Source organism: Pelodiscus sinensis, chromosome 5, assembly GCF_049634645.1.
Source record: "Pelodiscus sinensis isolate JC-2024 chromosome 5, ASM4963464v1, whole genome shotgun sequence".
Lineage (NCBI taxonomy): Eukaryota > Metazoa > Chordata > Testudines > Trionychidae > Pelodiscus > Pelodiscus sinensis.
This window is the reverse complement of record NC_134715.1, coordinates 86938931-86962988: the sequence shown is the minus strand read 5'-3', so window position 1 is coordinate 86962988 and position 24058 is coordinate 86938931. Positions and strand designations below refer to the sequence as shown.

At 40.9% G+C, this 24058-nt stretch overlaps 2 protein-coding genes across 4 annotated transcripts in view; one reads left to right on the top strand and one right to left on the bottom strand.

Moving 5' to 3' along the window:
* Window positions 1-23062, bottom strand: OCIAD2 (OCIA domain containing 2). Of its 3 annotated transcripts, none has more exons than XM_075930448.1 (8): window positions 23044-23062; window positions 15335-15484; window positions 9350-9446; window positions 7831-7884; window positions 5543-5590; window positions 3896-4001; window positions 1988-2075; window positions 1-162 (listed from the first exon to the last, which is right to left on the bottom strand). In XM_075930448.1, the coding sequence occupies exons 2-7, from the start codon at window positions 15392-15394 to the stop codon at window positions 1994-1996; spliced, it is 447 nt and encodes a 148-aa protein (XP_075786563.1). In that variant the 5' UTR covers window positions 15395-15484; window positions 23044-23062; the 3' UTR covers window positions 1-162; window positions 1988-1993. The 3 variants fall into 3 exon arrangements, with proteins under 3 accessions (XP_075786563.1, XP_006113524.1, XP_006113525.1); XM_006113462.4 differs by lacking the exon at window positions 23044-23062 and adding an exon at window positions 22737-22828; XM_006113463.4 differs by lacking the exon at window positions 23044-23062 and adding an exon at window positions 22661-22800.
* The window catches only part of CWH43 (cell wall biogenesis 43 C-terminal homolog), a 72734-nt gene continuing 71611 nt past the window's right edge, over window positions 22936-24058 (top strand). The window contains exon 1 of the mRNA XM_075930447.1: window positions 22936-23112. The gene's annotated coding sequence lies outside the window, so the exon portion shown is untranslated. The remainder of the gene's footprint in view (window positions 23113-24058) is intronic.

The following is a 24058-nucleotide window of genomic DNA, read 5'->3' as shown; positions in this document are numbered from 1 at the left end:
TTACTAGAAATTAGCATTTATTATGTAACTCAACTTTTTAAAAAAATCATCCCAATCTTCACAATGTACTTGTTTACACCTCGTTAGGCTTAATTTCTTCTGTCCAGAGTAAACCACTGAAGGAGAAGACATTTTCTGCAGGATTTTTCATCTTTGTCAATTCTACAATAGAGATACCAGGATGAAGTAAATTCTTAAAAAGAAGAGACAGGGTCTGAAAACAAACAAACACACACACAGCCCTCGCCCCCCCCCCCCCATATTTTATATAATATACAGAGCTGGGAGCCAAGTTCTCCCCAGGCATATATGTACATCTACTTCTGACTTCAGGAGTTCTGAACAAGTCTCGGAGGTAAGAATTTGACACTGAATTTGTGTATAGGACAATAATTTTAATTAGATGTAACCTGAGAGGAAAGTTTGAGCATGATGCACACTTTTGGCATGAGAAGTGATGGAAAAGCAATATCTACCATCTAGAATACTTTTAGCTCACTGTACTTATTTGTAAAGGAAAGAAGTGATCAAACAACATAATACTTTGTGTGTTCCAATTACAATGTGTGGTCAACCTCTAATTTCAGTGTTTTACGTTTAATTGTATAAAAACCCACCATTATTCCTAAATTTCAAAATTCTTCCCTCAAAACTGGCTCTGGGTACATGTAAAACATAGTTTTCAAAGCTAACCAGTACTTGTAAATTTAAATACCACAGCTCACAATAATCCTTTTGTCAAAAGGTTGAAAAACAAAATGGCCTTTCTGTTTGGATCTGGGGATCAACAAACTCAGTCTTTGCCAAACCAGCAGAAGAAACAAACTCTGAAATATGCACCAACTCCTGCTCTCAACTTGACTAAAACAACTTGTCAGTGAACAAATGGGGATCTTTAATTAGACGTACAGTATTGGCATCATTATTCTCAGTCAATGGAAATAATCATATGTGAATGAGACAAGCAAGATATGGGGCAAAATTCTTACAAAAACGTAATGACTTGGGCACTTAAGTCCCATTTGTCTTCAAATCTGTTTGGTGCTTTTGAGAATCTTACCGTAGATCTACATTACGGCAGATTTGGAGCAATAATCATGGAGGCTAGAGTTAAGTGGGGCCTCACTATTTACTTATTCCACCATTGGCTAACTCCTATAGTCCATAAAAATAAAATAAGGCCACAGGTGTAATAAAATTCCTCCAGACTATTAAAGATCAAATGGGATACTCTAATCTAATGTTGCCACATTTCACCCTAATGGCTTCTTTGATTATGATAAGTTATATCAGTATGTTTCATTGTGAATACCATGCACTGTTCAAATCCATCAAAACTGAATACTTCTGGGTCAATGAAAAGGATCTGCTAAAATATCCCTCTCAATGTAATTTACAGAGATTTTAAAGCCAGAGAGAACCATTTGTGATCATCTGTATAACACCTGTGAAAGAGCCTTACCCAATTATTGATTCACCAACCCCACACTTTCTGTTTGACCCAGAGCATAGTATTCCATGAAAATAGCAAGGACATTATTTTACTGATCATGTTCTTAAAACATCAATATTTCAGCTGCATTTTTGACATACCAAAAATAATTAGTCCATAAATGTTCAAGTTAAGAAAGAAATTAGAAACAGTAATATAGCATTCAAAATAGAAGAGAAGTATATTTTGTTTTCTTCTAACTTACAACTACCCAGAGAATCCCACTGAATTCTAACTGGACAAAAAAAAGCTCTGTTTGCATGAAAATTTTGGAACTAAATTAGGAGTTACTCAGAAGTAAAATTAATGTTAAATGGTTATAAAGCGAAAATTTAGAATAAAATTTAACTTTAGAACCATAAATAGAATTCCTAATTCTCAGACTTTCATCTCATAAAGCTTGTTTATATTGCACGGTCGCAAATGTTTTAAACTAGAATACTGTTCAAATTAAAGTATAAAATCAAAAGCTTCCTTAAGATTCAAATTGTGTACCTGAGATTATGAAGCTGAGGACTTTACATTTTCCTTTCCATTAGATCCCAATTTTGCTTCGCATTCCTTGCAGATATGATGGCAATGCCTAAAATCAGGAGGAGAATAGAGCATTCAAGATTTTTGCTCAGATTTCTCTAACACAATTGTCATTTTTTTGGTTACATATTAGTAAGGAATTTGAATGACAGGGTTTATAGAAGGAATCTCTTGTTGTTTTTCATTCACCCACTTTACATTCTTCAGTCCTTCCAGCTATTTTATGGCATACAGGATGACATCTGAATGCCTCAGCAAAAGAACTTCATTATTCTTATGTATTGCTTATTTTCAGTAGTGCCCAAAATATAGTAGGGTTTTTCAAGCAGGAAAAGGAAACATGGTTTCTGACAAAAGGAACTCTGGTGCCAACTCTGTCCTCACAACTATACAAGCAACATCATCACAGGACCTAACCACATAAGCCACCATGTCAGACACTCATATAACTGCACAGCCACCAATGTGATCTATGCCATCAAGCGCCAGCAATGCCCTTCTGCCATGTCAATTGGGTATACTGGAAAGTCTCAACAACAAAGAATTAATTAACACAAATCAGATATTCAAAATGGTAACACACAGAAACCTGTTGGGGAACATTTTAACTTGCCCGGAAACTCACTAATGGATCTAAAAATGACTATATTATTACAAAGCAATTTAAAAAAAATCAACTTGAGAGAGAAGTTGCAGAACTTAGTTTCATTTACAAGTTTGACACCTGGAATTGAGGTCTGAACCATGTGGGCGGCTACATTCCACACCCTAATGACATAAAAAGCCAAGCACTAGGAACTTAGAGCCCACTATATGAACCTCATTTAGCATGAACACTCTAATTGACAATATTTCTTCCCCATTTTGTTCCTTCTCTTTCCCTACCCATTCTCTCCTTTTCTGCTATTTATTTGTACCCAGGACCCCCTGAGCTCCATTCATCTGAAGAAGTGGGTTGTGCCCACAAAAGCTCATGATACCATTTACATTTTTTGTTAGCCTCTAAGGTGCTGCAGGACTATAAGGGCATGTGTACACAGCAGGGCTAAAACTGAAATAAGCTATGCAACCTGAGCTGCATCAATGGCATATCTTAAATCAAAATAGCTTATTTCAGCTTTTGGCGCTGTCTACACAGCAGGAAGTCAGAGATAGCACTCTTCCTCCAGCTTCCCTTATTCCTTGTAAACTGAGGATTACAGGAGCCGGAGTAAGAAGTCCTCCAGCTCGACAACATTTTGACAGTGTCAAAATAACTGCTTGTGGTGTAGTTGCAGACTAATAACACTGCTGTGTAGACATACCCTGAGAGGGGATTACGTGAACTGAATCATAAGGTAAGGAAAATGATTTTAGTAGCTGTATTTTGTATGGACTTGAGAAAGGACTGGATTTAAGAAGCCAGAGAAGAGGAGGTTGCATTAATTACAGCAGAGAACAATGAACTATAGGGATAAAGAAGATGTGGTGGAGAAACAACTTGCAGGACATACTGAGAAAAGGCAGAATCAAAAGTGAACCTAAAGTTATAGCCCAAACTGATGGAATGGATAGTGTGATATTTAATAGAAATTTATCTTCGGCCTGGTACCAACTGTTGATCTTTTATAATTAAATTAGTATATGCAGAGGCTAGGGATTTAGTCTTTTAATTTACAGGATTATTTATGTCGTTCAAACAATGCAGATTATATTGAATATATACCTTTAGGTATGACATTCAAGAGTTTCCTATGAGCTGAAGCAAAAGGTTTAAAAGTATGCTGTAGTTGCCTCTTTTTATTTTCAGTACCTATGTTTCTGCACCAAACCCCATACTTTCTGTTTGAGCTAGAGTATAAGATTGAGTGATCTATATTCAAGACAAACCTTTCAGATTCTGGACGAAGTGGCTGAACTCCTACACGTTGGAACTTTTTCTGGCATATTCGTATATATGACATCGTCCCAATCGCAAAACCAAAGGCACCAGCAACTGTACAAACCAATCACAAAATATTTTTTGTTCAAGATACTAACTCAAGATACTATCATTTGTCCTTTTGTAGTGAATTGCTCTTATGTAGGACTTTTCATCCCAAAGTACTTTATAAACATATACCACTATTACTGTATAATATTTGTAAGTTCTCTTATCACTGAAATTCAACCATCTATAGAGTAAAACAGTGCAGCTGGTTAACAATACACAGCAACGCTGCATAACAATTCAGATGTGAAAAAGAATACTATATACCCATGGTGTCCAGCCAGTTCTGAAGCAATAGCCACTACAGTGGCTTCTGATATAGCGAACTAGCCATACTCAATCAGCCAAATGGCCACATGTGACTAGTGTGTTGCACACCACAGCTATATACACTTGTTATTGCAGGGTGAATTTAGATGAGTGTAAACATGGTGAAATTTGACAAAGACTTACATCTTTGCAAAATGCTCCGTGGTAGTTCTGATGATTACAAATAACTAGGACTTCAGTTTAAGTCTTGATTTCATTAATACCACTGAGCTTGGGTTCAATAAAGAAAAACTACTTCTGGCAATACACTGAATTTTCTGTGGAGGTCTTACATCCAAATACGCACCAAATGAAACCCTTTTGCAAGCAGACTAGATCACATCATTTAAATGGTGTCATTAGATTATGTACATGCATTACAAAACAATTCCTATGAAAATATTTTTTTAACAAAATGTTCCAAAGTTAGACAACAGGATAAATTGAATTTGTATTATTATTTCTTTATTTGAGGAGTTACATGGCTATAATAATTAGAGAACTTAACCATGCTGGGAACCTGTTATGGTAGTGCTAGGGCTTTACTGCTTTATTTTATGTAATAATCAACAATATCTGCCCTACTATTTCGAGCTACGGGTGCAGCGTAGATGCACCCTAAAAGAACAGAAATAATAGGTATATAAAATAAGGTTGTGAGAATAGGGAGAGAACATAGTAATAAAACTGTAGGATATTGTAGCATAAACTAGTTAAGTGCACAATCAGCAGCTCAAAACTCATGATTGGTGTAGCTGTGAGCAGATGGCAGAATTTCATGTGTATTATGGCAAGGTGAGTTTTAATGAAGCTAAGGTAGAGAGAGACAGATTTTCATTGGGAATTTTTCCAAGAAGGAGGGGGCATGGGAAAAAACAGACCATTAAGGATAGTTTTATGGACAGAACCTTGGTGCGGGCTGACCTCCAAATAAAAAAATAGTACATGTAGAGCAATTACAAATTGAACATATAATCTTACTGAAAAATTCTTCATTAAGCAATCTTTACTTAATAATTAGCTTGTAAACTTAGTATATCCCATATAAATAGAATTACCTAAACAGCTATAGTGACACCCTATATGTTCAGATACACAAAAGTTTGGATAACTGAGATTCACTAGAACAGGGGGAGACAGCACATGAAGGAAGTCTGGATTCTGAAGAGTTCAGATTCTACTGTTAATGAAGATCCCCCAACCTTGTCTTTCTTTTTAAAATAAAACTACTGACTTACCTGCAATTTTAGGTAATGATCCAAATCTTGGGCTTGATGAGAGAAAGCCTAAAATAAAACATAACAATTAAGAATGCCTATCCTCTTGAGAAACTCCTCATCTATCAACAAAAGTGATATTTTTCTAATAAGACTCTCATTTGTTAGAGCTTTTATTTAGGAAAATATACCATTTCCAAAACCCTCTGGTAATTCCCAATACAGTTATTTGCATGATGGCATGCTAGTAGTGTCAGGGAAAAATACTTTGTACTGACAGGTGGAGAATTGGAATCCAGCTCTCTCATTCAATTTCTTGCTCTCTAGGCAAGCACAAGCTGAGAGCTAGCTTGTAGGGCCTTTTTGGTCAATTATCAATCTAGTATTAACTGTCATCAGATAGATGTTTATCCTCTTTAATAGGCAGGGAGGAGTCAATTTGACATTTGGGCTTTTGAGGAAAGAAGGTGTGGTTCCATGAACAGAGGAGAAAATGGAAAGTTTCTCACCTTTCCCCACCAAAATCCCCCCTTCTCTCAGATTGACTGTGACAATGGAGACTTGTTTCTGATCTCAATTTGGTAGCAGCCTGTACTCATGTACTGTTATCTGTGCATGCTCAGCTAACACCATTAGACAGTAAATAAAAATACATCAGAAGGATTTTTCCACATAATCCTCCACATGTTTGTGGAGCCTTCCAATTTTACTGTTTTACTGTTGCAGCCACCATTCTGGATATTATCTAGAACCTGTTAAAAATATCCAGGCAGAATGAATGAATATAACCATGTGATGTTACTGCCAAATCTCAGCCAATGAAAGCAGCAAGGATCAGAATGAGTCAGTCTGTTGTATTTTGTACCGGCATTTGTTTGGTGACCCATCCATTTCTGCAGAATTTAAAAATTTAAATTCCATTTAAAAATATTATATTTGAAAGGGCTGAGTCTGTAGATGGAGAGACACAGTAGCTCTGAAGGCTACAGAATGACTCCTTCAATGAAATGAAAGACCCTAAAACACAATGGAAGCACTGCTTTCTGGTAGGATGTCGGGGGAGGCAGGGTATGGGAAAGAAGTAAGGATGACAGTGCCAGGTTATGTAGGTTAATTCCACACAGAAGAATTTGGTGGTAGAGGGAGTATAAAGTGGTGGCCAGTTGACCCACCAACGTAGATTCACATATAGTAGGGGATGCAAGTTTCTTCTAAAGCCAATGATCTGTAGTACACGGAATCCCTGCTATAAGTCGCTCTGGTATACATCCATTCTGCACTAAAGTCATTGATGCTTGTAGGAACTGATGCATTATAAGTCCTCCCATTCCTTGCTCTTAAGTCGCACAATACCGCCCCACACACTACCACCCCCAATTTGAACAAATAGAAGTCAGCTGTAGGACAAAATTTCCCTCTTTAAGTTGTTTCACTGTAAGTCCAAGTTTTTTTAAACATATCTTGTACTTACAGAGAGGACGGCCTGTATACACAGCAAAGTGCCATGTAACCAGTCTATGCCAAGTGTTAGACTGTGGGGAGGAGAATTTATTTTTCCCTAGCCTCTATTAGGTAGAGCCCATTTATTTTCACTTTGGCCAGGTGTTCAGCAGTTGTTTCTAAAAGAAATACAAGCTGCCCCGTTCGTGTCAAATTAGTCAAGGGACAATAATAATAATTTACAATTGGCATTCTTAATTGCTTTACTGTTGATAATTGTAAAATAAATATCCAGCTAGAGTGGTTATGTGGAGTGTTATCTGTCAATGAATGAGAAACACAGAAAGTAGTCTGCAACTCCTTCATGGGCAGACAGAATGCAACTAGACTGATTCACCATAGAAATAACACGATAATCGTCTGTGCAGATTACACGGCCGCTCTATAAGATCACCTGCCCTCCCACCTTTGCATTGACCGAGCATGTTTCTGTTTATATACTTACATTATAAAAACACGGCCAATGCTTTCTAGAAGCCATAATTGAGAGCTACAATGTCAGATTCCGATACCCTTATGTGGATTAGTACCCTATTCTACAAGTAGCCCGATGAAGTCAGTGATACTTCTTGATTATAGAATATAAGTGTGACCGATTTAGGCCCCTAGTATTTGGAAGGGTATGAGTTCAAAAGGAAATATTCAGAATGAGTTGTGTTAATGCATAGTTGTTAGATCATTGTAGTAATGTTGGCACTGAATGGGAAGAACATTCAAATATGAAAAGCAGCAAGCTCCAGGGAAATTCTGATCAAGTACTGACTTCAGATAAGCATGACTTGGGTTCATTTCTAATATCTCCCATTTACCATTGTAGATTAGTCCTTGAGTGATGAGCATGCTTCCTAAAGACAAGGGAAGACCTGGAAAAAACAAGAAACAAAATAAAATCCAGCACTGTAATCACTACTGCTGATGGGCTGACAGGCCTGGCCAAAGGGTTTGCAGGGCCCAAGGCAGGATACTGGGAGCAGAGTCCCAGGCCCGGCCAGTGGATGGTGAACATTCAGCATTGTGGGGCCCTGAAAGCGCGGGGCCCAAAGCATTTGCCTTGCTCACTTTGTCCTAGGTCTGGGCCTGCTGGCTGAGAATTATGTATCTCTTTTTTGTATTTATTATTCTTGTCTTCCCCATCCCAGATTGCTTGTCTCATTCACCTTTAATGTCTAATCTTAGCGTATGTCTAGACTACATGCCTCTGTCGCCAGAGGCATGTAGATTAGGCTACCAGGCATAGGAAAATGAAGCGGCGATTTAAATAATCGCCGCTTCATTTAAATTTACATGGCTGCCGCGCTCAGCCGACAAACAGCTGATCAGCTGTTTGTCGGCTCAGCGCGGTAGTATGGACGCGCGGGTGTCGACATCAAAGGCATTTGTTGACCACCCAGGTATACCTCATCCCAGGAGGCATACCTGGGTGGTCGACAAATGCCTTTGATGTCGACACCCGCATGTCCAGACTACCACGCTGAGCCGACAAACAGCTGATCAGCTGTTTGTCGGCTGAGCGCGGCAGCCATGTAAATTTAAATGAAGCGGCGATTATTTAAATCGCCGCTTCATTTTCCTATGCCTGGTAGCCTAATCTACATGCCTCTGACGACAGAGGCATGTAGTCTAGACGTACCCTTAGAAGGTAAGCTGTTTGGGTTCAATGACAGCCATTGATTATATTTGTACAGCACCTAGCACAATGGAGCCTAACGTGGTTGTGGCCTTTTGGTGCTAAATGCAGAATAAATAACAACTTGCACAACCATAGTAATATATCCCCCAAGAAAGCAAAACTAAAATATGTCTGGCCCTGATAGCAATCTGATTAAAAGACGAAATTCTTATAGTTTTTCAATTTTTTTTCTTTCAGAATAACCATATTTAGAGTTGTCAGCTGGCCAGCTTTACACTCACTCTGCAATCACTTTTGTTGTTGAAATTATACAGAAACCTTGTTATTTCTTGAAAAAAAATTAAAATTAAGATTATGTATGAGAGAGAAAATGGAAAGTGTCCTTTGGGTGAGAGTAAAAATAGGTTTAAAAATAGCGACATCAGTTAATAATAGTTAATTATTAACAATGAATGGAACAATTCTGCCTCTTTTACTTAAAGTGTACTTTATTGTGTAATTAGTCCCACAGATTTCATAGTAAGTACTACTCAACATAAGTAAGGATGACAGAATTAGACCCTAATAATCTTCTGTCAAATAAATATAAGTGTTAAAGTAATTCACAAGTCATGCGGCAGAATTTAAAGCAGTCATTCAGCTAAAAATACATCAAGTGCTGATTCTCACTGGGATAAGAATTAATTTGAGCTACCTACCTCTGTACCAGAAACTTTCATTTCTACATTCTTGACGGATCCTTTCTACTTCTTTGCTATTGATGTGAGCATCTGAGATGGGACAGTGGAGCAAAGACTGAAATGATCAATGTTTTTGTTAGCTTACTGATTTTTATCTTACAAGACCATTTTAAGCCAATTTAACATAAATTAAAATAGTTACCAATATATGGAAAGTAAAAAAGAAAGGTATTTTTCTTTCATAAGTTATGCGACCACTCTCTAATGTCCCAAAACAAACAAACAAACAACCCTCCCATCTTTAGTTAATCAAACAATCAAATGTTTGATAGTTCCAGAGCAGAAATGTGAAGTACTTTTCAGGCTTTACACTAAAAAGACTTCATCCCACTTGAAACATCTTGTCTACAATCAATCAGAGCTGTCCCTACGGGGTATGGCACATTGGGGTGCTGCCCTAGTGGCTGGAACAGCCACCAGCAGCTCCCCTCCCAGGATCCCTACTGCCCACCCATGGACCTTGCAAATCAGTGCCTCCTCCTCATTCCCAGCACCTATCACCTGCAGCAGATTAGCTCTTTGTGTTGTCAGGAGGCAGTGGGGGAAAGGGAGAAGAGGAAGAGTAGAGAGGGCACAGCATGATCAAGAGAAAGGACAGAAATGGGTGGAAAGAGGTGGGATAGGGTGGGAACAGGCAGGGTGGAGTGCAGGATGAGGGTGGGACCTAGGCAGAGTAAGGGGGAGCACCTGCCAGAAGAAACTTAGTGTCTACGTCCCAGACTCTGCATCACCCTTGGGACAATCCTGCTTGCAACAGTTTAATAAGTTATTAATTTTAGATAGGCGGTACATTGTTTAATTTCTCTTAATTCTTTTATTCTGATCAGTCACATTTTTTCAGTTAATATTCTAGGGTTGAACTGGGAGGAAAAAAGGCATTATTACTCTGAGCACACTCGCAAAATGAACTCCGCCCATTGAGATGCCAAAATGAGAAACTGCTCTTGGTAGATCGTGCAGGTATTCAAATTTTGATAATGTATGCCCTCAGGTGCCGCAGTCTTAACTCCCCCTCCATGCAATTCAGATATTCACATGGGTTCTGTTGGGCTTCTCCGGCTGGGCTTCTCAATAGCACTCAGTTGTCCTACTGGATTCTGCAGGCATGGCTCTCTGATGGTAAAAGAAAAACTGGTGGTATTTTCCTACAACTATCCAGTAATGGCAGCAAAAGGTGTGTCCTTCTCCTTTCTTTGTTGAGCAGTGAAATAGGAAGAGGGGGTAGCTAGTCCGTTCTCCTTGTCCAGTCAGGTAAGGAGCTGCAGTGTAGGGCAGGCTATGGTGCTGCTGCTGAGGCAGGAGTGGTGCTGCAGGCTGTGATGGAACTCACTATCAGGGATCAAAGGAAGGGAGAAAGGCTGGATATTGGGTAGAGAGAGAGGCAAACAGCTGGATGTGGAGCACAGAGGGGAAGACCCTAAAATTCCTTTTCCCAAGGAAGCCTTGAGCCAGCAAGGAGAGGTAATGAGCAGGGTGGGGGACAGGCAGGGACCATAGGAGGTTTCATTTGAGGACTGAGGCTTTTAGCAGAGAGTGGGTATAGGTCCAATGGAGGGGGAGGGAAGACATGAGCTCCTGCTTTTCTAGGTTTCTAATTGCTGTAATACCGTAAAATCTTGAGTATAATGCGCAACTATGTATAGTGCACACACTTAGTTTAGACTCTTAAAATCATGAAAAACCCGAACTCCTATGTATAATGCGCACCCGTTATACAGGAGAACAGGAAGGAAACCTGCCCCCCTCCCAGCTGCCCACGTGCCGAGCTCGCGCCTGCCGGGAGAGCCTCCCCCGCCTAGCTACTGGCGCGCCGAGCTCGCACCTGCTGGGGAAGCCTCCCCCGCCCAAATGCCCATGCACCGAGCTCGCACCTGCTGGGGGGGGGCCCTTCCCGCCCAGGTCCTTGCCTGTCCCCGCCCCCCAGCTCGTGCCTGTTGAGGGTGAGTTTAAAACTTTTTTAAAAAACCTCCTATAGATAATGCGCACCCCGTCTTTGATGCTAAAAAAATGGGGAAAAAGTGTGCATTATACTCGAGATTTTATGGTAATCATCATGAAGTTTTCTTAAACTAAACTAACTCTCTGCTATGGTGCTACAACTGTAGATCGATACTGTGCAAGTGTTTGGCATAATCAGTCTCTTGTACAGTAGCCACACAGCCTTTCTGTGGAAGGCAACAATTATACATTTTTGTTATTTTGTTATATTTCTATCTGGCTACACTGTAAAGGTTTCTTAGCTGCTTTAAGTGCCCTGTAACTAATGTGAAATAATTACTTGGTGGAAATAATCTGGGGGTATCCCCATTTTAGCCTCTTCTGACCCCTCGCTTTTTATTCCTCATTACAAAAACAAATCTACATTACAATATATAGATCTCATTATAATAATGTGATATGTAAAAAGTTACTGGAGTTACATTAAAGAGATATATGTTAAGTAACAGGAGATGGAAAAACTCCTTCATCAGAAAAACAAATTCTCTTAATTACTAAATAAAATGGACACATATACTGGAGAGGGTATGTTGGCTTCATTTATGCTGGATTAACAGTCATCAGGTAAGAGCTTTCATACCTAGACTTCAAAGGAACAGAATATAAGTGATAGATCCTAAGGGGAGGGGACTGAAATAGAATCTCACTGACAGTTATTACCTCAGGCTCTGGGATGGTGAGATAAAGTCAGGAGTCCAAGATAGCTGGAGGGACAGACACACAGAATGCTGGTGGTAGTAGTCTCCAGTTATCCTACAGAAATGAGCTATGGCCTATCCCGTAATCTAGATACGATTTTATTACATTATCTTTGTTTTAATTTGATTTACCAATAAACTCCAAAATTTCCAAACCTGAGTGGTGCTGTGACTCCACATGCCAGGTAGCACCACATGGAGCCAGAGAGCCAGCACTGGCCCTAACCGAACTCCAGCTACAAGAAAGGAACTGCCACTGTGGAATGAGTCCAAGGTGGACTCTGTCTCCAGCCCAATCCTTCTTCCCCCAAGGCCTTCCCTCCACACCTGGCTGGGATTAAGATTATGGTGCTGGGGAGGAGGGTACTGCTGTGGGTTGTTGATGCCCCCTCAGTGGGGTGAGGAAGAGGTTGAGTGCATCTGCTGAATTAGGAGGCTACTTCTACCACTCCATCTCCTTGAGATGAATGGGGCAGTTTACACTTTATAGCTATTGTAGAAAGCTCTGCACAGAATCAGGCATATGTTATTGTTTCAGTTACACACTGTTCAAATTTTCAAGGCTTTACTTACTTTCACAAAAGCTAAAAACTTACCCTTTAAAAGAATAAAAGCTCAAATTTTGTAGCATAAGGGCCACTTTGGCAGAGGTGTCAGCATACCTAAGGGTATGCACTTGGAGATGGGGATGTGATTCCTATGTTAAGGACACATAACTGCGCTAGCTCTGATTGAGCTATTGAATGAAAAATAAGAGTATAACCATGGCAGCAGAAGTGGTGGGTGGGCGAACTTCCCTATGTGTCTATAATCTTGGGTGAGTACATAATTGGAGTGGCTAATCAATCCTGTAAGCCCTGCTGCCATAGCAATGCTCTATTTTTAACATGTCAACTCAATCACAGCTGACACAGCTATGTTTCCTCAGGGTACATCTAGACTACATTCTTCTTTCGAAAGGAGATATGCAAATGTTGTGCTAATTTGCATATCTTCTTCTGATTGCTTTTTCAAATGTGGTTTTTTTCTAAAGTGAAAGCAGTTTAGATGGGGGGTTTCGAAAAGAACCCTCCTTTTTTGGAAGAACCCTTCTTCCTTAAAAAATTTGGTGTACAGGGTTCTTTTGATAAAAAACCATCTAAACTTTTCACTTTCAAAAAAAATGTTTCCGAAAAAGCGATCAGAAGATTATATGCAAATTAGCACTGAATTTGCATATATCCTTTTGAAAGAAGAACATAGTCTAGATGTACCCTTAGTGGGAAATTGCACCTTTAGCTCTAACTATAGATAGAACCAGGCTGTCATGTACCAGCTCTGTGTAGGTCCGCTTAGTTTTGTAATCATGGTGATGAAATAGGTTATTGGCTGCAGTCATAATTAAATTTTAAGGTAGTGGATGCCCCAGACATTCAAGCACAACTCCTACTTAAGTTAGTGAGAGTACTGTATGAGTAAGGCCTTCAAAACTGATTGTAGAGTTTCATAGCAAGGTGTGATGGGATGTGCTCCCCACGCTGGCCCTACAATCAGCTAATTAGGCTGAAAATGGGAGAGCTTCATGCAGCTGATTAGAGACAAGCTCACATCTGAAGGGCAGGTGGGACTACTAGAAAAAAAGTAAATTGGAAGCAAAAGGGGCTGCAGGAAGTAGTCTACATAGTCACTCCTTGGGAAAAGGAAGATGTATTCTGGGGCTGTAGAGGGAAGTAGCCCATGGTTGCAAATCCCCAGAAATGCCAGCAGGCAGTGCCATTCGCAGTGACTAGAGCAAACCTGTCACACAAGATTGTAGTATAGTATCTGAAACATGAACTGCTCATAAACTACATCAAATATAATAAAATACCTACAATAGTACAAATAACAGATGAGGAAGTAAATGATTATGAACAGGGTTATTTCATATCAAAATTACTCTTAATTAAATGTTCCACTATGGCACAAAGTAGTAGAATTTGTCCCTAAGAGTCCTGTTGAGAGTTCTTCAGCATAGGCGTGCTCAAAGTAGGAATAAGATATCCTCCGGAAAAGGGCTTTTTTCCGGAGGATCGGGCCGGATCGGGGCCAGTGTAGACGCTCTTTTCCGGCTTTTCTAAAAGCCGGAAAAAAGCGGCAGACATTTTTATTTAAATGCCGCAGGGGATATTTAAGTCCCCCGCGGATTTCCCTATTACGATCTGAAAAATTAGCATGCCCCTTCCGGAAAAGGGGCCAATGTAGACGTAGCCCTGCTGTAAAGCAGTTTTACCTAATCTTATGCCAATTCACACTCAATTCCTTCCCAGGTTTGAAGTTGGATGTTGAGGATGAGCCAGAGAGCACCTGTGTTCTACTGGTTCTTAGCAGAGATATGCTCCTTTGGGAACCACAGCTAGCTGGCTTAAACTAAAGCAGATTCACTGGGGTTGAGACTGGCACTGGGACCAAAGTAGTTCAACTATAATTGGCAGACCATTGAAAATGGCATTCTGACTACTCTCTGCCTTCTATCTTCTCTACACCGAGCAGAACTTGACACAGAGTGTGGGCCATAATACATACAAGGCTGGATTATGCAGAAATTGTGAATGAAAACATATTGGAGCCTTGTATAGAGCTCAGAGAAGCATAATACAGATAGAAAATTGTTCAAGAATTCTTGATTCTAAAATAAATGTGCTCTGTTTTTAATATTGCATGGGATACTATAAACTAAATTGCTTACAGTTAAATAGCATCATTTTATTATATGCCTAGTTTAAAAAAATTTAACAGGAGTAAAAATTTACTTTGGATTGAAATATGAGAAGCAAAATCGTATCACAGTGGAAAAGGTATAAGACTTTAAACACACTTAATGACAAGAACTAGAATGACCATGACATTTAATAATTTCTAGAGGGATAAGGGATCTTTCGGAAAAGGCTTTATTTTTCAAAAGATCAGCGTCTAGACTGGCGCTTTTCTCCGACAAAGCTCCGTGCCGAAAAAAAGCGGCAGCCATTTTTATGCTAATGAAGTGCGGGAGATTTAAATCCCCGCTTCATTAGCAATTGCGATACGTCTAATTTACATCCTTTTTCCGAAAAAGGGAAGTAGTCTAGACATAGCCCAGGGGAATACTAGCAAACATTGCCTCCTACTCATTTATATGTATAAGTCCATCCATCCAAACAGCTGTTCCCCCAGATTTCATTTGATAGTAAGAATACAAAAAATGACTAAAGATAGCATTCAGCTGAAAGGGGAAGTGACCCCAATTTACCTGTTGGTTTTGTTGCTGTGAAGGTGCCTGAACATTACTTTGTGCTGTTTCTGAAGACATGTCTGTTTGTCCTTCTCCTTTCCTCCTAATAATCTTGGTCAGCAGCAAAGACAGCAATCTGTCTTTCACAGCTGGCTCCTCCTCCTCTCACTGTTTGGTACAAAGGTAAAAAAGTAAAACATTACACTGTTGGAGCCAACTGTTTACCTAGAGAAAACACCCATTTTTAAAGAAGCATTATTTTTATCACAGATACTATTTGAATAACCTGCTATTAAGTATAAATAAAAAAAAATCACAATGGCTGAACTCAAAGGGTGTGTCTAGACTACAGGGTTTTTTTGAAAAAAGTAGCCTTTTTTCTAAACAACTTCACCTGCATCTAGACTGCAGCCATGTTCTTTCGAAAGTAAATCGAAAGAATACGGCAGTTTTTTTTATCATGGTAAACCTCATTTTGCAAGGAATAATGCCTTTTTTCAAAAGTACTCTTTCAAAAAAAGGTGCTATTACATGAAAACTGTGCTTTTTCGAAAGAAAGCGTCTAGACTATCTTCCAAAAAAGCTGCTCGCTTTTTTGAAAAATCTGCTTGTGGTCTAGATGCTCTCTTTTGAAAGAGGCTTATAGTTTAGATGTAGCCTAAGTAAATTATATTAGGCCACACAATGCATTGTCCCCTTTCAATTAACAGAAATACTGGGTTTGTACCGAGTCTGAATTAAACAGGAAAGTGTACAAGGAAGCATTATGTGCTGGGGATTGCAGAGTACAGCACACACACACACAAAAAAAAAACGTCAGGAAAGGGCAACAAAAATGATTAGGGGTTTGGAACGGGTCCCATATAAAGAGAGATTAAAAAAACTTGGACTTTTCAGCTTAGAAAAGAGACTAAGGGGAAATATGATAGAAGTCTATAAAATCATGACTGGTATGGAAAAAGTGAATAAGGAAAAGTTATTTAATTAGTCCCACAATAAAAGAACTAGGGATCACCAAATGAAATTAATAGGCAGCAAGTTTAAAACAAACAAAAGGAAGTTTTTCTTCACTTGGCACACGGTCAACCTGTGGAACTCCTTGCCAGAGGATGCAGTGAAGGCTAGAACTTTAACAGGGTTCAAAAAAGAGCTAGATAGATTCATGGAGGTTAGGTCCATCAATGGCTATTAGCCAGGATAGGTAGAAATTCTATCCCGAGCCTCTGTTTCTCTGGAGTTGAATGACAGGGGAGGGATCACGTGAGGATTACCTGTTGTGATCCCTCTCTCTGGGGCATCTGGTATAGGCCACTGTCAGCAGACTGAGCTAGATGGACCTTTGGTCTGACCCAGTATGGCTGTTCTTATGACTGAGGACAAGTGTGGCTTCAAGCCTCCTTCCACCTTCCTGATTCTTGACTGCACTGGAGGTCTAAATGGCCCCAATATGAATGAGGTGGCTCAGAGAGTTGGTCTAATTTACAGCAGCCTGTCCAAAGTGGTGTCCAGAATTCCCATAGTACAATGACCTCTGTGCCTGTGCCTTTCTGACCATGCCCTGCCTTTAGCCTCTGACACACATATTTTGTTTTTCCACTATGGGACCTACACATCAGGTCTAACATGAACTAAGGCCTAGTCTACATTAGGAGTTTAGATCAAACTAGCCGCATTAGGTCAAATTTCTAAACAGTGAGTCCCCACCACCAAGCTCATTCTGTTGACTTAAAGAGCCATTAAAGTCGATTTTAGTACTTCTGCTTTTCACGAGAAATACACTAAATTCGACCTTGCATGGTCAACTTTATGGTAGCGCAGTCGCAGCACTGTGAAAGTTGAAGTTCTTGGTCTCTGGGAGATGCCCCGCAGTGACTGCTCTGGCCAGGACATTCAACTCTACTGCTCTTGAGGTGAACAGAAAAAGCCCCAGGGAAGTTTGAATTTCATTTTCTGTGTGGCAAGCATGGCACTCAGACCTCAGAGCAGGCAGCACACCTGACCATGAGTTCCCAGGGTTGCAGATGAGCACTAGAATGGAGAGTGCAGGAGCTACTAGACCTCATTGCTGGATGGGAAGAGGAATCTGTTCAGACAGAACTATGAACCAGCAAAAGGTATGCAGGTATTTATGGAAAGAATGCAAAGGGCATGGAGGAGAAAGGATACATCAGGGATGTCACATAAAAATAAAGGAGCTGAGGCAAACAGATGGTCTGGATCAACGCTGCAAAAATGCTGCTTGTGTGAACAGGAGGGACCTGACCTGCTCATTGTTTAATGTGCACGGTTACATGCAGCTTCTCCCTGTGCTGCTGCCTCTGTAACCGAGGCATCAGCATGGGGGGGAGCAGGTGGAGCCAGTATATGTGGGAAGCTGGCTTTTAAGCTGTCTCCCTGTGTGTACCAGCTCCTGCAGAGCCGCCTGCCCCATGTGTAACTGCTGAAATTTTCAGGAGTTACACAATTACATAATTAAATGCATTTTAACATCCCCTCTACTGGGGATGCAGTACTTCGAACTGTGTCAAACTTTTGCACACACTGAGGACACGTACCTTCAACTTTACAAAATTGGGTGCTGAAAAGTTTATCATAATACATTTGACCTTATCTCATAGTGTAGATCTGGCTTCAGTGTTGCAATGCATAAGTTCCTTTGTGGGTCCAGACCATAACAGTTTTCAGAAATTAAACCTTTCAGGCTTGTCATTTTATTCATCTTTCTTATGCAATATAAACACCTCAAATGTGAATTCTGCACCATCTTTTATCATGTAGCCTGGGAGACCATTTATCACCATGCACAGCAGTGTTGCTTTGGGAAGAAGTTTTTTTTCAGAATGGTGGCACTGAAGAAAGCAGAAGTGGCTTCATGGACACAGGCAGAATATGAAACATACTTGAAAATCTGTTCTCCTCAGGGCTTGCTGGTACTCAAACTGTAAACTGTTCCAAATCTTCTCTGTGTAGCACTTTAGTTCAGGAACAGTTACAAAGCTGTAACACTCAGGAGAAGCACTATATTTTTATTTAACACTGGGAATTCAAGTTTTGGGTTTTTTTGGGGGGGGAGTGGCAGGGTTGAAGAATTGACCTCTTTGTCCTTGCTAAAAAGACTCAGTTAAAGCACTGTGTTGATACAAATCTGTAGTAATGGTAACTTTTTCCATACACAATTTCACCACATTCTACACTATTTTCAAAGCACTATATGTTGATGCTATTTCTCTGAAAAATATAATTTTGAAGCTCTCCGGAAAAAGGTGAAAATTGCCAACTCTTCACTCTTTCTAACTTTATAATAATTTTTCTGTCAGCCTCTTGTCACTTAGGATCATTCTACATAGCATCGTTATTTCAGAATAACAAAGTGCACATCTCCACACAAGCAATTATTTTGAAATAATGTTGAAATACTGGCAAGCTGGAGGACTTCTTGCTCCAACTCCTGTAACCCTCATTGTACAAGGAGTAAGGGAAGTCGAAGGAAGAGTGCTCTATTTCAAAATAAGTGCTGTGTAGACGCTCCCAATTTCAAAATAAGCTACACAATGGATGTAGCTCAATTTGTGTAGCTTATTTTGAGTTAAGACCTGCTGAGTAGACACACCCTTAAAAAAGATCAAGGGAAAGGGGAGGGAACAAAGTTTATCAATCACAGTCACTATCCTGGCATTCATATTCTGATCAATAAACCTAGCTGTGTAGGAAGTTGTATTTAAAAGAGATCATAGGAGATTGAAATAGAATTTGACCTGGCTCCTTTACTACTGCCACAGAATGTAAGCTCTGCGTCTTGTTTTCATCATTGCTTTTCAGATTCAGTAAACAGGAAAAGAAACAGACTTTTTTAGGATTGTATAATGTGTTATAGTAATTTGTATCTTGTCATTAATCTCTCCTTACACCCATAAAATCTTGGAAATATTTCCTGTTACTAAGCTACACTTCAGTTTCAACATAATGAAAAATCCCAGAGATGGACAAACTGAAGAACCTTCCAGGTTCTAAGGATGTTAGATAGTGTGAAATTGAACAGTCATGTAACTACAAGACATCTTAGCAGTTACATGACTACGAGATAGTGCCCGGAGGCCGGGCTGATAGCCAGTACGCTCCTGGCCCCACTCTTAGGGAGCCCCTGCTATCCCGTGCTGCTGCCTCTCTATCAGAGGCAGCAGGGCGAGGTGACAAGTGAGAGCTGGTTCACAAGGGGAACCAGTTTAAAAACCAGCTCCCTGTACAGACTGGCTGCCTGCTGCCCCATGCTGCTGCCTCTGATGCAGAGGCAGCAGTGCAGGGTGGCTGCAGCCCCTGTCTGCGGGGGATCCGAGCTCCCCACGGACAGAGGCTGCTCCGCGGCAGCAGACCCTCTCCATCGGGGGTTTTAATGAAAGAAATTTAATCTTTTTGTAAGCATTTGTTTTTCTGTATTATGGAGGACTTGATTCTGTTGGGGGTAGTGACCACACCACTCTGAGATTACTAGAGAAAATTCATGGAGGAAAAACTTTCCACTCTTTCAAAGATCTGTTTTAATTGCCAGAGACTTTGTCTTACTGTGTGGGTGAATCTGGAATAAAGTACTAATTAATCACTGTGACATTTAGCCCAGCACTTACAGTAGCAGTTCAGCTACTTGGCATCTACTGGGGTGGGAGAGAAAATACTTGTGAAGAGATATTGTAAGAGCCCAAATTGAAGTGTTTATTTTAATAATGGGTTGTTATTTTGGTACAGGGTACATAGTTTAGTTTCAGGCTATGTCACTAGAAGCTCAATGGGAAAAACAGGATTAAAATTCAAGTGACCGGACATTACTGTTAAAGGTGTGTGCTCAGATGTTTGACATTAGCTTACAGTGGAACAATCTGTGAAGGACTGCCACTTTATTTTCTTGATTGTCTTTGAAGAGATTGAGTATATTTTGGAAAAAAAATAGATCAATTTTCTTTTTAGGATGGCATTGGGTTTAGGCACAGGCAATCTGAATTCTGTTCCTGGCCTTTCAGCAAGCTTCATATGTGATATTGGGACAGTTATTCAATCCTGTTAAATCTCAATTTCCTCCTAAGTAAAATACCCTCCCTGCATCCGAGTTGTGATGCTTAATGCATGAAAGGGCAGTCAAATACTTTGAGATTAGTAGGTAGATGACTTTACATAGAGCAAGACCTAAACATTGTATTACTTATTGCTATTTATCATTATTTGCACTACACACTAGCATGACTGAAAGCAAAATTTGGCTCATTAAGGACAAATACGTTTATTACGATTTTCCCAATGTGTCAGATTTTGCCCTCCATCAGGAATAGCCCTAGATTGGGACAGGGAGCCTACCATCATAAACAAATTTGGCCTACAGCTTGCCTTGATCTGGCCTGAGAGGCTTGGGACTCCACTCCTCTGCCCTGGCAGCAATACAAACAGCCGCTGTGGCTGGGGTGCCAGTGCCAGCTTGTCTGTGGTGGGGAAGGCCTGAGATTTGTGGGATGGATCAAGGCAAGCTGCAGGCTGATCTGCCTGGCAAGGGGAGTAAGCAGCTTTGCCTGCTGCAGGGAAGCATGCTCTGCAGGCACCATCCCGGCCCCCCATGGTTATCATTGGCCAGGAATCACAGCCAATGGGAATGTCAGGGGGTGGTGCCAGCAGGAAGCGCTTCCCTGCAGCATGAGATTTGTGTGAAGACACCTGTACCCCGCTGAAAGCAGTACCCCCATCCTTTGCTCCCTCCCTCATGTTACACCGCATCCCCACTTCTGCATCCCCGCCTGCCGAAACCTCTCATCCCAATCCTGCACCTCCCTCCCAGACCTCACAGCCTTACCCCCAGCCTGCTTCACATACATTTGATCCCCTAATATTTGATCCCATTCCAGAGCCTGGTGGAGCCTCACAAAATCCACTACCCCTGGGCTTCCAAAAAGTTAACCCAGCCCTGAAAGCCTTAGAGCCTCAATGCCTCTTAACCCCTCCTTCTCCTGTGGGACTAGAGTTTGAGGAGAGTGTCCTTTTTTTCTCTGATTCTCAGTTGGAGGCCACATCTGTGAGGATTTTTTCTTCTTCTTTTCATTTGGGGTCCAAGTCAGTGAGGGCTGAGTTTTTTGCTTCTCACGTGTGTGACCCCCAACTGATTTTTCTGTAGGTCAGTGATCCAGAAAAGGTTCTCCACCCCTGCTCTAGATCTTTTGCTGGCAGTGACGGAAGATTTTTAGCACTCTCCAGGAACAGTGAAGGGGGAGGGAGAACAGCATGCCAGCCTTCCAGCAGAGCAAAAAACAAAACAAAACAAAAACAACAAAGACCATGAGCAATGCACTGTCCTCTACAAGCTGGCATCATAGGTGACTGCCTTAATTGTCTACCCCTGGAACTGACCCTACCCTCAGTTATACTACTGTAGCCCATATTTCTGAATGCAGAACTTGGCCCAGTGTCTTGTTACTTTCTGGGCCCCACACTACAAAAAGGATATGGACGCATTGGAGAGGGTTCAGCGGAGGCAACCAAAATGATTAGGGGGCTGGAGCATATGACCTATGAGGAGAGGCTGAGGGAGTTGGGTCTGTTTAGTCTGCAGAAGTGAAGAGTGAGGGGGGATTTGATAGCAGCCTTCAGCTTCCTGAAGGGAGGTTCCAAAGAGGATGGAGAAAGGTTGTTCTCAGTAGTGACAGATGACAGAACAAGGAGCAATGGTCTCAAGCTGTGGTGGGAGAGGTCCAGGTTGGATATTAGGAAAAACTATTTCACTAGGAGGGTAGTGAAGCACTGGAATGGGTTACCTAGGGAAGTAGTGGAGTCTCCATCCCTAGAGGTGTTTAAGTCTCTGCTCGACAAAGCCCTGGCAGGATTGATTTAGTTGGGATTGGTCCTGCCTAAAGCAGGGGGCTGGACTTGATGACCTTCTGAGGTTGCTTCCAGCTCTATGGTTCTATGATTCTATCCCTCTATATTTAGTCCTATTTATTTTACGGGTATAGTATTTTTCTCAATATAAAACCTAGTAAGGTTTTAAAAACACGTTTTCCACAAAGAATATACAATTTCTCATGAAAGCCAGTTGGTATAAAATCTGTCATTTGATACTAACGTAGTCACCAGCAAACAGGTCTAGGGAAAAATGCTCTCAAAACTGGGCCTTACATAGGGTACTGGAACGAAAAATGCCTTTGTGTAGATGCTGCGTTTCCTTAGCGTGTGTTCACCACTCTCTCGTGCCCAAACCCACATCAGTACATAGACCGACTAGAGCATTTCTCATGCGGATTTTGCGGATTTTCTTTAGTATGATTTCAAAGGAAAGAGCAACTTCGCAGAGACCAAGAGGGGGGAAAAACTTACGATCTGTCCAGATTCTAATTGGGAAGCGGCGGATTTTGCAGTAGATCTAATACTGGGCCCAGTTCATAGTTCTTACCGTGCAAACCCCTGGCGGCAGGACAGTGCGATCCTCGGGAGCAGAACCTCAGCGACGCAGCGCGTCACCAATCCCCGTTTCGGTGAGGGGCTCTGACCAGGAAGAGGCAGGGTTAGATCTGCTGCATGCAGCACGCAGTCTCGATCCCGGAAGCTGCTAGTATCCATGAAACCCTTAGCGAGCTCTAGGCTGCCCGTCCTTTTCCCCGCCACCCCCAGTGTCATGTAACTCCCTGGACAGGGCAAAGGGCTGTGTACTACTGCTGCCCGTTTCTGGTCTGAAAGCTCTGAGATCACATATCACATACCAGAATTTAGTTTTTGTCCACCTGCGGATCGTGGCCGTTCTCTCTGTGACAGTTTACCCAGCTGTTTGGGTGAGTAACTCGCACCAAGGCAGCTACTACAGTACATAACATATCCCTCCCTCCCCCGTGCGTAGGAATGTGATTTTGGGGCGTGTTATGTACCCAAAATGAAGTTTATGCTTTGTATTTGGTTTGGAATAAGCTTCACCTGATTTGAAGTTGTTTCCATAATATAAGGGGATTACAGTTTGGTTCAGTAACTCAGCACCCCCACTACACAAATTATTCCAACACCCCTTGCCTCTCTTCTTTTAGAGTTGTTTGCTACAGGCTGCCAAAATTCACCTCTTTGCAATGCAACCTCCCGAAAGGGTATAATGGGAGAGGCTTGAGGAGTATTTTGATTTTTATGTACACTAAAGATCTCCACTCAAAGCACCAGGAAACTCTGCAATCATTTTCTAATAATATATAGACAGTTTTTAAAACACACTACCTTCACAAAACTACCTACAAACAAAAAGCAGACTGGAGGAGGATTCTGCATAGGAAAAAGGAAGAGAGGGTTCTAAATGTGTTATACTAAACATATTTATGTCACTGAAGAAGATTTTAGCTGCTTAAAAGTGGTACTACAGAGATGGGTATCAAGGCTGAAAGGGAGAAAGTGGGGTGAGCATCCCCTCCAACTTTCATAAAATAAATATAAATGAACTTAGTTAAAACATTGCACCATAGCAAGGGCCTGATCCTGTGTCCACTGAAATCAATGCTAAAGCTCCCACTGACGTCATTGGTGTAGGTCGGATAAGGCCCTTGCTATCTTGCCATAATGCAAATGACAACTATTTCACTTAGTATCTACCTTGAAGAGAAGCTAAATTGAGTGTCATAATAGTTCTTGCAATGTGTTTAATGATAGCTCTGGGGCAATTAAGCTGAACATACTTCTGTCAATATTGGGATGTAAATCACACCTGTAACCTATACTAAAATATACTTTACGGCTGTGTCT

What these genes read in the sequence shown, in the direction of transcription:
- OCIAD2 (XM_075930448.1), bottom strand. Translation starts at nt 15,394, where the DNA reads ATGTCTTCAGAAACAGCACAAAGTAATGTTCAGGCACCTTCACAGCAA. An exon ending in CACAGCAACAAAACCAACAG is followed by an intron (nt 9,447 to 15,334) that starts GTAAATTGGGGT and finishes TGATCATTTCAG; the next exon opens with TCTTTGCTCCACTGTCCCAT. An exon ending in TCAAGGACTAATCTACAATG is followed by an intron (nt 5,591 to 7,830) that starts GTAAATGGGAGA and finishes GTTTTATTTTAG; the next exon opens with GCTTTCTCTCATCAAGCCCA.